This window comes from Hypanus sabinus, chromosome 4, assembly GCF_030144855.1.
Source record: "Hypanus sabinus isolate sHypSab1 chromosome 4, sHypSab1.hap1, whole genome shotgun sequence".
Taxonomy (NCBI): Eukaryota; Metazoa; Chordata; class Chondrichthyes; order Myliobatiformes; family Dasyatidae; genus Hypanus; species Hypanus sabinus.
Genome location: NC_082709.1, coordinates 10359113 through 10375941, shown reverse-complemented (window position 1 = coordinate 10375941; position 16829 = coordinate 10359113). Strand labels below are relative to the sequence as shown.

At 42.3% G+C, this 16829-nt stretch overlaps 1 protein-coding gene across 2 annotated transcripts in view; it reads right to left on the bottom strand.

Annotated features, from left to right (window-relative positions):
- The window catches only part of lrp2a (low density lipoprotein receptor-related protein 2a), a 393751-nt gene that overhangs the window by 33949 nt on the left and 342973 nt on the right, over positions 1-16829 (bottom strand). For both annotated transcript variants that reach the window (XM_059966386.1, XM_059966387.1), the window contains exons 66-67: positions 13633-13865; positions 512-691 (exon numbers count right to left, since the gene is read on the bottom strand). In XM_059966386.1, the coding sequence (XP_059822369.1) occupies positions 512-691; positions 13633-13865 (413 nt within the window). The remainder of the gene's footprint in view (positions 1-511; positions 692-13632; positions 13866-16829) is intronic.

Sequence of the window (16829 nt, the reverse complement as noted above, 5' to 3'; positions counted from 1 at the left end):
TCCTCAGAGACTCCAGCCATCCCAACCACAATCAGCGGCTACTGTCTGGCAAACAATACTGCAGCAGTAAGGCCAGGATCAACAGGCTCCAGGACAGCTTCTTTCACCAGGCCATCAGACTGATCAATACACATTGATCTGATCGCATATCTGACTGTTCACTGATCTGATTGTGTAGCTGACTGTACATCATGTACACAAAACAATTATGTATACAATCTTAAGTGTCTGAGTAACATCCTCCCACCTTTCCCCTCTTTATTGCTTGTACATTGTGATGGAGATGCAACATAAAGATTTTTACTCCCTTGGATGTAAGAAATAAAATAAGTATATAATTTATAAAAAAAACAGAGAAGATGGCCAAGGGCAGACAGAGACAGACCTTTGCTGCTGCCCTAAGTGCCAGCGACGTAAAAGGTTGTCACTAATCCACTAACTTACGGGCAGTGTTTGAATATCTAACTGGTCAAGTTTCGATAAAAAGTTACTCTTGGTAATGAGATCATACCTGAGTGATTGTAACGGCTCTCCTGATAAATCCTAACTTGGGTCAGCCATGGATTTACTCTCAGAACCTTCACCTTTTGCCCTTTTCCAAATTTATCTTGCTTCCATACTTCACCATTCTCTTTCGTTGTCCAATACAAATGATTTTCAAAAACATCCAGACTAAATGGGTTACCCAAGTCTGAAAGAAAACAAAGAATGAAATGTTAACTTTGTGCTGTAAAATTTAATTTTAAAACATCATTCAAATTTCTGAAATTAAATCCTTTAAATATCAAAGAATGAAAAAGTCAGCATTCCCACCTAGAGCAAAAATGTAAACAAGGTTGAAAGAGTACAGGGAAAATTTACAATGACTGCTGGACCTGAGTTATAAGGAAAGATTGAACAGGTTAAGACTTTATTCCTTGGAATGCAGAAGATTGAGAGGAGATTTGATAGAAGTATATAAAATTATGAGGGGTATAGATAGGGTAAATGCCAGCAGGCTTTTTGCACTGAGGTTGGCTGGGACTACAACAAGAGGTCATGGGTTATGGGTTAAAGGTGAAAAGTTTAAGGGGAAACTTCTTCACTCAGAGGGTCATAGAGTCTAGAATAAGCTGCCAGTATAAGTGGTGAAAGCCAGCTAGAGTCCAATGTTTAAAAGAAGTTTGGATAAGTACATGGATGGCAGGGGTATGAAAGGCTATGGTCCAGGTCCAGGTCATGGGACTAGGCAGTTTAAATGGTTTGGCAAGGACTAAATGGGCCAAAGGGCCTGTTTCTGTGCTGTACTTTTTGATGATGCATTTGGCCGTTTCCAATACATGTGCTGTTTCAATCGTGATTTGCAATCATACAGTTGTACCATGTGGTGGATGCTACATTTACTCCTGTGGTTCCATAAGCATCATACACGTGTACCTGGAAGTCTGTGGCATGTGAAGTGGCAAGGCTGGTCCTTTGGCAATGCTCATTTGATTCCTGCCACTTCCAAATCATTATATATTGCCAAGCTAAAGTATGCCCAGCATTCTAACTTCTGCTGGTTTACTCCAGAAATGAACAAATCTGCTCTGAACTGCAGGAAGTAGTTGACGGGATTACTAGTTGCTTGCAGGTCTTTGGCGGCCTTCAATCATCATGAGCAGTCATTTGTTGGTGAGGCAGCGTGACTTTTTAAAAGGGCATGGGCCCTTCTGGTACTTAACAGCAGGCATTCATCATCTTTTCGGCCTTCGGCAGGGGCCAATAAAAAGAAGTGAGGTGTAAGTGGAGCAGCCATTATTGCAGTGGGTAGTGTTAGAATGGACAGACTGTGGCTCAACAGGCTTCAGAAAGAACTGGCACAGGCTGGAGAAGTCAGAAATATAACAAGTGTAGGTAGGATGGGAGGTTAGGCAGTGTAATGCTCGTGCTGTAGGATATGGGAATGCCGGGTACCTAATGGTCTCCCTGATGACTACATCCGTGGGAAGTGCAACCAACTTCAGTTTCTGAAAGACAAGGCCAAGGAACTGGAACTGGAGTTCATGTACTCTTGAACATCAGGGAGGGTGAAAACCTCATAGAAGGACTTTTACTGAGACGGTCACACCCAGAGTGCCGGCTTCTGATAGTAGATGGGTGACCACCAGGCAACGTAAGAGGAGTTAACAGTCAGTACAGGGTTCCCCTGTGGCCATTCCCCTCAGTAACAAGGATACCCCTTTGGATACCTGAGACTCAATAGCGGGATGGACAAGAGATTCTGTGGCTGAGAAAGAGATGCCAAGATTGTGTGTTGCCTCCTAGGTGCTAGGTCCAGGGTGTCTCAGAGTTAATGCAGAAGATTCTGGGTGAGCAACCAGAGGTTATGGTGACATTGGTAAAGGTCCTGCAAGGTGTGTACAGGGATTAGGAAAGAGGCTGAAGTGCAGGACCTCCAAGGTAGTCATCTCTGGATCGCTCTCAGTACTAAGTATATTAAGGGCAGGAATAGGATGATAGTACTGATGAATGAGTGCTGAGAGAGGGTTTTAGATTTCTGCATCATTAGTACCTTTTCTGGGTAAGGTATAGCCTACACAATAAGGATGGGTTAGACCTGAACCCAAAGGACACCAATAGTGGCAGGAGCACATCACACCAATGAAGTTTCTCGTGGGTTGGTGACACTTGTTTCAAATGAGAGTCTTCTGGGTGTTCAGGCTTGTTCCAGCAGCCCGTACAGAGGCAGGAGCAGGCCACAGCAACAAGGCTTCTCGCAGGTCGGCGATGCTTGAAGGGATAAGCGGTGCAGCCGTTACTGGGACTAGGCCAGTGGTGAGAGTAGGAGTGTCAGGCTTTGGCTCAAAAGAGGCGTTGGCTCTGTGTAAGCTTTTGTTAAAGTTCTCTTTATTTTTCGCTTACTGTACCTAGTGTAGTAGATGGCCATTGTGTCTTTTTCACACCAGCTGTTGGAGTCCTGGGAGACCCAGAGTCTGCATGGTGCATCTGGCTGCAGCTCCTTGAAGACCGTGTTAGGGATCTGCAGCAGCAGCTGGATGACCTTTGGTTTGTACGGGAGAGTGGGGAAATAATTGATCAGAGTTACAGGGAAGTAGTCACCCCAAAGTTGCAAGAGGCGAGTAGCTGGATAACCATCTGGAGAAATGGAAGTGCAAATAGGCATTTAGTGCAGAGCACCCTGTGATGATTCCACTCAATAATAAGCATTCTGTTTTGGATACTGTTGTGGGGGATGCCACAGAGACCATGTTACTGGCACTGAGCACAGTTCTGTGGTGCAGAAGGGAAAGAGGGAGAATAGGAGAGTGATAATGATACAGGACTCAGTAGCCAGGGGAACAGACAGGAGATTCTACGGACATGAACAGGAGACCCGAGTGGTATGTTGCCTCCCAGGAGCCAGGGTCAGGGTTGTTTTGGATTGCGTCCACATCATTTTGGACAGGTCACTGACTTGGTACATATTGGTAACAAAGACATAGGAAGGAAAAGCAAAGAGGTCCTGAAAAGAGAATTTAGAGAGATAGGCAGAAAGTGAGAAGCAGGACCTCCCCGGTAATAATTTCTGGGTTGCTGTCTGTGCCACGCACCAGTGAGGGTAGAAACAGGATGATTTGACAGATTAATGTGTGGCTGAGAAGCTGGTGCAAGGGGCAGGGTTTCAGGTTCTTGGATCATTGGGATCTCTTCTGGGGGACATATGAATTGTTCAAAAGTGACAGGTTGCACATGAACCCGAGGGGAACAAATATTCTCATGGGTAGGTTAGTTAGAGCTGTTGGGAGGATTTAAACTAATATGGTAGGGGAGTAGGAACCAGAGTAAAGGGACTCAGGATAGGACAGATGGTAAAAAAGCAAAGATAGCATGCAGTCAGAAGGTCAGGAAGGGCAGTAAAATGATAGGACAGAATTGCAGCCAGCAGGGTGAGTATCAGTGCATTAGGGATGCCGAATCAAAAAGGGTAGCAACTACAACATTCAAAGTGTTATATCTCAATGCATGGAGTATAAGAAATAAGGTGAATGATCTTGTTGCACTATTACAGATTGTGTATGATGTGGCCATCACTGAATCGTGGCTGAAGAATGGTTGTAGTTGTGAGCTAAATGTCCAAGGTTACACGTTGTATCGGAGAGCTACGATGGTAGACAGAAAGGGTGGCGTGGTTCTGCTAGTAAAGAATAGCATGAAATCAGTAGAAAGATGTTGGAACATGATCAGAAGATGTTGAATCCTTGTGAGTTAAGTTAAGAAACTGCAAGAGTAAAAGGACTCTGTTGGCAGTTATATACAGGCTCCCCAACAATATCTGTGAAGTGGACAACAGTTTACAACAGGAAATCGAAATGGCATATCAGAAGGGCAATATTATGGTAGTCATTGGGAGATTTCAACATGCAGGTCGATTGGGAAAATCAGTTTGGAAATGCATCCCAAGAGAGTGAGTTTGTTGAATGCCTGCCAGACAGCTTTTTAGAGCAGTTTGTCATTGAACCTACTAGGGGATCAGCTTTGCCAGATTAGGTGTTATATAATGAACCGGAGGCAATTAGGGAGCTTAAGGTAAAATAAACCTTAGGAGGCAGTTATCACAATACGACTGCGCAACACACAGTAAGTGCTGAAGGAACTCGGCAGGCCAGGCAGCATCCACGGAATAAAGCATAGTCGACAATTTGGCCCGACAGAGAGCAATTTAAAGAATCATTAGGAGGGAAAAGATGAAACATGAAAGGGAGTTAGTAAACAATATCAAAGTGGATTGTCAAACACGAGGAAATCTGCAGATGCTGGAAATTCAAGCAACACACACAAAATGCTGGTGGAACTCAGCGTTCCACCAGCATTTTGTGTGTGTTGCTCAAAGTGGATTGTAAAAGCTTTTTCAAGTATGTAAAATAATAAAAGAGATATGAGAATGGATATAGGACCACTAGAAAATGAAGCTGGAGAAATAATAATGGGAGACAAGGAGATAGCAGATGAACTAAATGAATATTTTGCATCAGTCTTCACTGTGGAAGAAACTAGATGTGTGCTAGATGTTGAAAGCTGCAAGGCAAGAGAAGTGTGTGCAGTTACAAGGGAGAAGGGGTTCAAAAAGATGGAAGACGTAAAGGCACATAAGTCATCCTGACCAGATGAAGTACACTCTAAGTTCTGAAAGAGGAAGTGGTAGAGATTTTGGGAGGCATTAATAATGACCTTTCAAAAATCATTGGACTCTGGCGTAGTGCCAGAGGACTGGAAAATTGCAAATGTCATTCCACTCTTTAAGAAAGGAGGAAGGCAGTAGAAAGGAAATTTAAATATAATATAAAATTTAAGTAAAATATTATATATATATTATAGCTTGACCTCAGTGTTTGGGAAGATGTTGGAGTCAGTTGTTAAAGATGATGTTATGGAGTACTTGGTGACACAGGACAAGTCAGTGTGATTTTCTTAATGGAAAATCTTTTGTTTCATTTATGTTAGGTTATGTTTCATTTGCAGTAATGTGCAAAAGTCTTAAGCACATGAAAAATATCTGCAAAGTGAAGATGCGTTCAAAAATAATGAAAAGTTTCTAAATATCAAAAACACTATAAAGAACAGTAAATAGTAAAAATGTTAAATCAAATCAAACTTGCTATGATCACCCCTTGCCTTTAAAACTGCATCAATACTCCTAGATAATACTGTTGTGCAGTTTTATAAGAAAATCAGCTGATAGGTTGCTCCAAGAATATTGGAGAACTTGCCATAACTCTTCTGCAGACTTCAGCTCTCTCACTTCCATCTCTCCAGGTAATCCCAGACAGTGTTGATGATGTTAAGATCAGGGCTCTGCGGAGGCCATATCATCCGAAACCATATAAAAATTCTAAAATGCCTAAGACTTTTGTATAGTACTGTATATAAATGATTGGATTAAGAATCTACAACGCATTATTAATAGGTTTGCAGTGGACACTAAAAGAGGTTGTGTCATTGACAGTGGAGAGGGTTATCGGGATTTACACAGGGATCTTGATCAGCTGGGTAAGTGGGCCGATGAATGATAAATGAAATGCTGGGGTTGAGTGATGACTAACCCTCAGTATTTCAGACACATTACTACAGCCTCGATGTTGTTGAGATCAGGGCTCTATGGAGGCCATATCAACTGAAGCCATAGGTGCCTAAGACTTCTGCACAGTACTATATACAGGACACTGGGAAGATGTCTGGTGTGTTGTGTTCATTATTAGATTCCTTATTTAATGAAAGATATCATCGGATTGGAATCAGTTCAGAGAAGGTTTATTAGCCTAATACTTGGAATGAGTAGGTTGTTTTATAATGAGAAGTTGGACTGCCTAAACTTGTATTGCTGGGGTGAAATGTGAGTAGAGCTGAATAACAAACAAGGTGCTAATGGATTTTCACAGGGTGTTCATAGAGAGGATGTGCCCTCTTGTGGTAGAACATCGAACCAAGGGTCAGCGTTTAAAAATAATGTATTGCCCATTTAGAACAGAGATGGTGACTTTGTCGCAGATGCTTCAGTCTTTGAAACTTTTTTTCTTCAAGGATGGTTGAAAGAGTGCAGAGAAGGCTTACAATGATGTTGCAGGGACATGAGAACTGATGCAAGTTACTGCTCCAATTTTTGTCAGTGCCAGAATAAGTGTAAAGCAGGCTCTTTGATCAAACTCGTACATTATGACCAAAAGGTCTGCCTACCTAAGGTTAGTCCTGATGAAGGGTCTTGGCCCAAGACGTTGACTGCTTATTCCCATCATAGATGCTGCCTGACCAGTTGAGCTCCTCCAGCACACTGAGTATATTGTTCTAGATTTCCAGCATCTCTTGTGTCCCCCTAAGGTTTATCTCATTTACCTGCATCCCTCAAACCTTTTCTTTTCATTAATCTGAGCAAATGTCCTGTAAACATTGCAATAGTACCTGCCATGACCACTTGCTCTGACAGATTGTTCCAAATACTTGCCCCCCTATGTGTGAAAAACCTCCCCCTCAGATCCTTTTCAAATGTTTCTTTTCTCAGTTTAAATCTATGCTCTCTAGTTTTACTGTCATGGGTGACTCTGACTATCTACTCTACGCACACGTTCCTTAATTTTATAAAACCTGATAAGGTGAATCCTTAGCCTTCTTTACTCAGAGAACTCAGTTCCAGCATATTAAATCTCTCCTTATAACAAAACTGTCCAGTCCAGGCAGCATCCTCGCAAATCCTTTCTACACCTTCTTCAGCTTAATTGCACCCTTCTGGCAACCAGAAATGAACACAACACCCGAAGTGTGGCCTAACCAACGATACGTAAAATTCTTATACTCATTGGTTAGGCCAATGAAGATAGGGATGTCATACCGCTTCTTTGCCACTGTGTCACCGCTTTCAGAGAACTATGTACTTGTACACTTGCTGTTCAATAACACTATTCGGAGCCCTGCCACTCACTGCATTCTTGCTTTTAATTCCCAAAAGGTACCACTTTGCACACGTCTGAGATAAATTCCATCTGCAATTCTTTTGTCCACTTTCCCAGTTATCAATATCCTGTTACAAACTTAGACAGCCTTTCCCACTTTTCACTCTACCAGCAACATTGGTGTCACTGTAAGTTTAGTAATCGTGCCACCTACCATATGAGAAGTATCGATAGAGTAAATGCAAGCAGGCTTTTTCCACTGAGGTTGGGTGGGACTACAACCAGAGGTCATGGGTTAAGGGTGAAAGGTGAAATGTTTAAGGGGGCGATGAGGGGAAACTTCTTCACTCAGAGGGTCGTGAGAATGTGGAACAAGTTGCTAGTGTAAATGGTGCATGCAAGCTTGATTTCAACATTTAAGAGAAGTTTGGATAGGTACATGGATGGGAAGGGAACGGAGGGCAGGTCTACGGGAATAAGCATTTAAATGGTTTGGCATGGACTAGATGCTACCTGTGCCTTATGCTAGTGAGGCCAGAACTAGGAAGATTATACAGTTTAACACATGGCTAAGGAGTTGGTGTAAGAGGGAATTTTGGAGCTTTGGGCTCTCTTCCAGGGAAGGTGGGACCTGTACAGAAGGGACAATTTGCACTTGAACTGGAGGGGGCCTAATATCCTAGTGGGAAGGTTTGCGAATGCTGCAAGGTGGGTTTAAACGAGAGTTGCAGGGGGATGGGAACAGAGTACCAGAGCAGTTAGTGGAGAGATTGTGGAGACCTCAGGCAAAGTTCATCAAAAGGTTGAGCACGGTGCAACTAATGTTCTGAGCCGCGTATATTCCAATAAAAAAGTATAGGAAAGCTGGATGGGCTCAGGGCATGGAAGAACACCTGGGGTAATGATATTGTAGCCATGTGTGTGACTTGGTTGCAGGAGGATCAGGACTGGCATTTCAGTATTCTGGGGTTCTGTTGTTTTCAATGTGACAGAGTGGGAGCGATTAAAGGAGCAGGGATGCTGTTACTAGTCAGGGAAAATGTTACGACAGTGCTCCATCAGGGCAAACTAGAGATCTCATCTAGTGAGTCGTTATGGGTAGAACTGAGAAATAAGAAATGTATGACCACATAATTAGGGCTATATAACAGACCACCCAACAGTCCTAGAGATTTAGAAGAACAAACTTGTAAAGAGATTGCAAACTGTTTCAAGAAACACAACAGTTATAACAGGTGATATTAATTTTTCACGTATTGACTGGGAATCCCATACTGTAAAAGGACTAGATGGGATCGAGTTTGTCAAATTTGTTGGGGAAAGTTTCCTTCATCAGTACGTAGAAGGTCCAATGAGAGTGCGTGCAATACTGGATCTGCTTTTAGAGAATGACTCAGGGCAGGCGACAGAAGTTTGTGTAGAGGAACACTTTGCATCTCGTGACCACAATGGCATTAGTTTCAAAAGTAAATATGCAAAAAGATAGGTCTGCTCCATGGGCTGAGACTCTGAATTGGAGTAAGGCCGGTTTTGAAGATCTGGTAAATGTGGATAGGGACAGGCTGTTCTCTGGCAAAGGTGTACTTGGTAAGTGGGAGGCCCTCAGAAGTGAAATTTTGAGAGTATAAAGTTTGTATGTGTCTGTCAGAATAAAAGGTAAAGGTAACAAGTGTAGGGAATCTTGGTTTTCAAGAGATATTAAGGCACTGGTTAAGGGAAAAAAGGAGGTGCATAGCAGGTAAAGGCAGGTAGGGACAAATGAGGTGCTTATAAAGTATAAGAAATACAAGAGAACACAAGAGAGAAATCGGGGGGATAAAATAAGACATAAAGTTGCTCCAGCAGACAACGTGAAGGAAAATCCTAAGGGACTCTACAGGAATGTTAAGAACAAAAGGATTGCAAGGGACAAATGTGCCTTCTAGAAGACCAGACTGGTAGTTCATGTATGGAGCCTAAACAGATAGATAAGAAATAGGGGCAGAAGTAGGCCATCTGGTCCGTCAAGCCTGTTCTGCCACTCAATAAGATCATGGCTAATCTGACCATGGACTCATCTCCACCCACCTGCCTTTTCCCCATAACCCTTAATCCCTTAAATAATTCTTTTGTATCTATATTGACTCAGGAGACAGACACAAAGTTTATAGAAGTGAGGCAAAGCAGCATCAAATTCATGAAGGCTATACAGATTACAGAGGAGGAGGTGTTTGCTATCCTGAGGCAAATCAGAGTGGATAAATCCCCAGGGCCTGACAAGGTGTTCCCTTGGACCCTATGGGAGGCATACAGAAATTGTTGGGGCCCTGGCAGAGATATTTAAATCATCCTTAATGCCAAGAGAGGTTCCGGAGGACAGGGGATAGCCATAAGACATCCAGAATAGAATTAGAATTCTATTGAATTCTCCACATTGTGTGTGGAGTAGAATTAGGGCATTCAGCCCTTCAAGTTTGCTTCACCATTCCACCATGGCTGATCCCAGATCCCATGCACCTGCCTTCTCACCATGTTCTTTGTTGTCCTGACCAATCCGGAAACGATCAACATCAATTTCCACCTTAAATATACGCATGGACTTGGCCTCCACTGCAGTCCGTGGCAGACAATTCCACAGATTTACTACTCTCTGGCTAAAACAAATCCTTCTTACCTCTGTTCTAAAAGGTTGCCCCTCAATTTTGAGGCTGTGCCCTTTAGTTCTGGATACCCCCCACCATAGGAAATATCCTCTTCACATCCACCCTATCTAGTCCTTTCAACAGTGAGTAGATTTTAATGAGATCCCCTGCATTCTTCTAAATTCCAGTTAGTACAGACCCAAAGCTGCCAAATGCTCCTTATATGTTAACCCCTTCATTCCCAGAATCATCCAATGTTGTTCCACTGTTTAAAAAACGGCTCTAAACAGAAACCAGGAAATTATAGTCAGTGAATGTGACATCAGTTGTTGGAAAGTTATTAGAAGGTATTCTAAGAGACTGGATATATAAGCATTTGGATAGATGAGGACTGATGAAAAAAGCATAGCTTGTGAATGGCAGGTCATGTCTAACCAATTTGAGAGAGCTTTTTGAGGAGGTTACCAGGAGAGTGGTTGAAGGCAGGGCAGTGGATGTTAGTAAGGCATTTAACAAAGCCCCATGTGAGAAGCTGGTCAATAAGGTTCAGTTACTTGGTGTTCAGGATGAGGTACTAATTTGAATTAGGCATTGGCTTTGTGGGAGAAGCCACAGAGTGGTAGTAGAGGATTGCCTCTCTGACTGGAGGCCAATGACTAGTGGTGTACCACAGGGATCTGTGATGGATCCTCTATTGTTTGTCATTGATATCAATCACATGCATGATATTGTGGTGAACTGGATCAGCATTTTTGCAGATGATACTAAGATGGGGGTGTAGTGGACAGTGAAGAAGGCTATCATGGCTTGCAGATGGATCTGCATTAGCTGGCAAAATGGGCTGGAAAATGACAGATTGAAGTTAATGTAGACAATTATGAGGTTTTGCACTTTGATACCAGGGTAGGCCTTACACAGTGAACAGTAGGGCACTGAGGAGTGTGGTAGAACAAAGGGATCTGGGAATACAGGTCCATAATTCATTGAAAGTAATGTCACAGGTAGATAGGGTCGTAAAGAAAGTTTCTGGCACACTAGCCTTCATAAATCAATGTATTGAGTACAGAAAATGGGATGTTATGTTGAAGTTGTTTAAGATTTTGGTGAGGCCTAATTTGGAGTATTGTGTGCAGTTTAGGTCACCGACCTACAGGAAAGATGTAAACAAGGTTGAAAGAGTACAGAGAAAATCTACAAGGGTGTTGCTGGGTCTGGAGGACCTGAGTTATAAGAAAGGATTGAATAGGTTAGGACATTATTCCTTAGAAAGTGGAAGATTTAGAGCAAATTTTATAGAAGTATACAAAATTATGAGAGATAGATAGGGTAGGGTATAGATAAGCAGGCTTTTTCCACTGAGGTTTGTGAAAGGTGAAAGGTTTAAGGGGAACGTGAGGGGAAATTCACTCAGAGGGTAGTGAGAGTGTGAATGAGCTGCCAGAACAAGTGGCTGCATGTGAGTTTGATTTCAACGTTTAAGAGAAGTTTGGATAGGTACATGGATGGGAGTGGTATAGAGGGTTTTGGTCCCAGTGTGCTGTACTCCTCTATGACACTATGACTACAGTACGGAGTAGGCCCTTCCAGTTCTTTGAGCTGTGGCACCCAGCAAATCCTGATTTAATCCTAGCTTAGTCACAGGGTAATTTACAATAACTAATTAACCTACCAACTGGTACATCTTTTGGACTATGGGAGGAAACTGGAGCACCTGGAGGAAATCCATGTGGTCACAGGGAGAACATGTAAACTTCTTATGGACAGCAGTTAGAACTGAACTTGGGTCTCTAGCATTGTGCTATCCACAATGCTGTCCACTTGGTAGAGGTTTCCAATGTGAAACTCAAGGCTAGAGAAAACTGAGGTTAGTTTTAAGCTATAATATTGTTTTTTTAATATACTGGTCCTTTGTGTGGAGGAGTGGAGATGTGTCTCTACCAAATGAGGTGTAAGGGGCTCCTTCCCTCTGCTAGCCAGCACATCACCCTTGAACAAGATATAGCACCTGCTTAGTTCCCCCACCTTACCCCTTCCCCTGGACTGGATCACCTGAAGCCATGGGAGCAGGAGGTGGATGGTTGTATGAGCAGCAGGTGCATATCACAAGTCCTGGTTATGCGTCCATTGACGCCAGGCAGACAATCTCTGAGGAGTATTGATAATGGCTGGGGTCACCCTTCTTGTAAAGACACTGCCCTGAAGAAGGCAAAGTAAACCATTTCTGTAGAAAAAGTTGCCAAGAATAATCATGTTCAAAGACCATGTTCACTTACATCATGCAACCTGGTACATAATGATGAGGTTAATCCTGGACGTAGCAGTAGATATATAAACTCAACTCTCCCTACACATGCAATCCTAGGATTTTAAAATGTATAAATAGACTGGGTTTTTTTTACCAGCAGCAAGTCAATCCTGATGAATGACACAATAAGATGACAGGAGAGCTTTAGCCTCAACACAGGATCCTTCTTGTATAAATATCATCACAGAGATTGAGTGGGGCAGGTCTAACTTGTTGTAAGTTGCTCAAATTGATACCTCTGAACACATTTCAGTGAACCGTTTCAGCTCTGTGTTCCTCTGGAAGCAGATTTCAGTCAAAATGTTTTCTTGTAAAATGATGTGAAGAGCTGGTAACAATATCAGAATGTTTTATGTTTGGTGGGAATGCTTGAAGTGCTATCGATTGTGCAAGAAAATGTTGGGAGTTATGTCGGTAACTCCCAATACTGTGCTATAGACATGGACTATAATTTACAGTATTATTTGCATTTAAATAACATCAAAGTCAATGTCACAACCAGCTGCCAGTTTCAAAAAAAAAAGGTAAAGATTTTTTTCAGTCAGTTATGTGGATTGTACTTTCTCAGTGTCACCTTGTGGGTATGAAGTGTTTACCTTTTATGTGTAATTGCTTGTCTTTGGTCTAGCTCTGGGCGTTCACTTTCTGTTGCGGGCGTCTCACTTGGGATCATGACAGTTATTAAGCTCTCCTTGTATTTATCATTTTTATTCATTTTGGGGTAAATAAATTAGCGGGGATTTTCAATGACTCACAGTGTAGTTGTTGTCTTTCGGGGGTTATTGCTTTGTCTGGACATCAGGGCTGTCTGACTGGTCCTGAATTTCTATGTGCTCCAGGGTGTATTTTGGAGGGAGGGAGCTTGCCAACCCGTCTTTGCTCAGTCATTGTTGACCCTCATCTGGTGAAACTCTGACCGAGTTCCTCTGTGTATCGTGCGTGATTTCAGCTCTTCAAGATTCTATATAGTTTGCCTGAGCACTTGTTAGTTTTTCTGGTTAATTTCTCTAATAAATCTTTTGTTTTCTTTGAATTGCTGAAGTCTCTGTGATTCCTGCACAGTGAGCTCACCAGTGACCCCGACAGTCAAAGTAATATTATTATCGAAGTACATATATGTCACATAGACATCCCTGAGATTCATTTTCTTGCATAGAGTCAGGTATTAATACAATATTGAGAAAACTATTGCTACTCATTATTTCAACTTAACATATGTTCACAGCAAATTCAGTTATTTACTTATGCTTAGACCTAATATTGCTTTTCAAAAATAATTGTTAAATCCATAGAAGAGTCTTACCTCCATTAGTAACCTGTATTCTGTCAGTCCCATCAAACTTCATTGACTCTATGAGGTTCTCCTTGGAATCACTCCAATAGACTCTGTCACCATTGAGATAATCTATGGTGAGGCCTGTTGGTAAGCCCAGTTCGCTGTCAACTAACACTTGTCGTTGTTCTCCATTCATCCAGGCACTCTCTATTTTGGGATTACTGCCTGAATTACTGCCCAAATCCGTCCAGTAGAACAGCCTAAATTCAGAGTTAAAGTCAGTACATGTAAATGACTTTGAAGTTTTTTCAATTTCTGTTTTAATGTGCATTGCATTATGTATGGTAAGTTGGTTATTACTGTCACATTTACTGAGGTACTGTGAAAAATTTTCTTTGTGTACTGTTTATATAGATCAATTCATTACAACGAAGCATTGAAGAGGTATAAGCTAAAACTAAATGCAGGGAAAACAATCACAACGTGTAGAATAAAGTGTTACAGTACAAAGAAAGTGCAGTGCAGGTAGACAATAATATGTAAGATTATAACTAGGTAGATCATAGGGTCAAGAGTCCATCTTATCATCCTAGGGAAACATTCAATAGTCTTGTAACAGTGAGGTAGAGGCTGTCCTTGAAACTGGTTCAGGCTTTGGAACCTGCACATGCTTTCAAACATTTTAATCTTCCACCTGATGGGACAATGTACATCCACCCTGTGCAAAGACAGTGACGCATCTCTTCCTGATAGGCTGAATGTCCTTTACAAAGAAACACACACAAAATGCTGAGGGAACTCAGCACATCAGGCAGCATCTGTGGAAATGAACAAATAGTCAATGTTTTGGGCTGATACCCTTCATCAGGACCGGAAGAGGAAAAATGTCAGAATGAAAAGGTTGGGGTGGGAAGGGAGAAAGAGGGTGGCTAGAAGGTGATAGGTTAAGCCAGGTGGGTGGTAAAGGTAAAGGGCAGGAGATGAATAAATATGATAGGAAAGAAGAGTGGACCCTAGGAAAAAGGGAAGGCGGACAGGCACCGGGCAGGTGAGAATAGGTAAAGGGCCAGAGTGGAGAACAGAAGGACAAATCTAGCTTCATTACGCTGAGCACCGACGTTTTCCACGGCTGCATACTCGGTCCACTACTGACATGTGACTGCACTTCGACATTCAGTTCAACATCAGAATCCGAATCATCACCAGCATGTGTCGTGAAATTTGTTAACTTAGCAGCAGCAGCAATACAATGCAATAAATGATAACATAGAAAGAAAAAAAAGTAAATCAATTACAGTAAGCACATATATGTGTATATTAAATAGATTAAAAATAGTGCAAAACAGAAGTATATATTAAGAAAGAAGTGGGTTCAATGTCCATTTAGGAATCGGATGGCGGAGCGGAAGAAGCTGTCCCTGAATCACTGTGTGTGTGCCTTCAGGAAACTATACCTCCTTCCTGAGAGTAACAATGGAAAGAGGGCATGTCCTGGCTGGTGGGGGTCCTTAACAATGGACACCCCCTTTCTGAGGGCTGCTCCTTGAAGATGTCTTGGATATGGAGGCTACTACCCAAGATGGAGTGGACCAACTTAACAACTTTCTGGAGCTCCTTTTGGTCCTTTGCAGTAGCCCCCTCCCCTCCGTCCCCATACCAGACAGTGATGCAACCTGTGAAAATGCTTTCCTTTAGAAGTTTTTGAGTGTTTTAGGTGACAAACCAAATCTCTTCAAACTCCTAAAAAAATGCAGCCACTGTCTTGACTTCTTTATAGATGCATTGATATGTTGGGACCAGGTTAGATCCTCAGAGATCTTGACACACAGGAACTTGAAATTGTTCACTCTCTCCACTTCTGATTGAACAGAATCATCAAATTTGCTGATTACATAACAGTGGTTGGCCTCATCAACAAAGACAATGAGATAGCGTACAGAATGGCTGGCATAATGGTGCAAGCAGAACTTGAGTCTCAACGTGGACAAGACCAAAGAGGTGATTATGGACTTTAGGAAGGTGCATGCTGATGACTCCACACTGTACATACACAGCTCCTCCAGGATGAGAGTTAGGAGAACCAAGGTTCTGGGAGTGCACATAATGGATATCACCTGGTTTCTCAACACCACCTCTTTAGACAAGAAATCACAGCAGCATCTCAACTTCCTGTGGAGATTGAGGCAAGTGAGTCCCCCCCTCCATTTTAACCAACTTTTACAGGAGCACAACACACACAAAATGCTGGTGGAACACAGCAGGCCAAGCAGCATCTATAGGGAGAAGCACTGGCGACGTTTTGGACCGAGACCCTTCATCAGTCCTGTGTTGTTTGAATTTCCAGCATCTGCAGATTTCCTCGTGTTTGCTTTTTACAGCGGCACCATTGAGAGTGTCCTGACTAGCTGCATCACCATCTGGTATGGGATTTGTAAGGCAACTGGCTGCAAGTCCCTACAAAGGATTGTGAGGATTGCTGAGAGGATCATTGGGGTCTCTCTTCCATCTGTTAGTGATATTTATCAAGAGCACCACATATGCAGGGCCTTTAGCATTCATCCAACAAGCTCTTTGAACCCTACCATCAAGCAATAGGTACAGTATTAGGACTAGAACTGTTAGGATGGAAAGCAGCTTCTTCTCCCAGGCTCTAAGACCACTGAACTCCCTGCCACCACCAAGGTCTCATCACCTATGAAGCACCAGTAGCATTATACTGTTTTTTAAAAATGTTATAAATGCAACTTATTATTTGTTAGTTTATTTATGATAATGTTACTTGAAGTATTATGTGTGTGAGTTATATGTACTGTGTTATACACCTTGGTCTGCAGGGACGTTGTTTCGTTCAACTATGTATGGCTGAATGGCAACAAAATGAACTTGAACTGATGTCATATTAAAGAACTAATTTTTCAGATTAACCATTGTTGCTTAGGTAAATACAGCACTGATTTCCATATGGCATATCCTACACAGAGTAAGTAACATCAGCCTAGATAATCTACCTTTTACTGGGTAAAGTATTGAGAAATAGCTTTCTTCAAAGAGATTTACAGGAAGAGGTTCCCTGCTTGGCATTGCTGCCTCACGCACATCCAACAATGCCCATAGGCCAGCTGCAGGTTCATCAGCCAGGTCCACTATTCATTGATGTTTCACTCCCTCAGCCCTGGTACTTCTCCTGGTGGTGGAAATATCTCCCTGCCATCCCTTGCATTGGG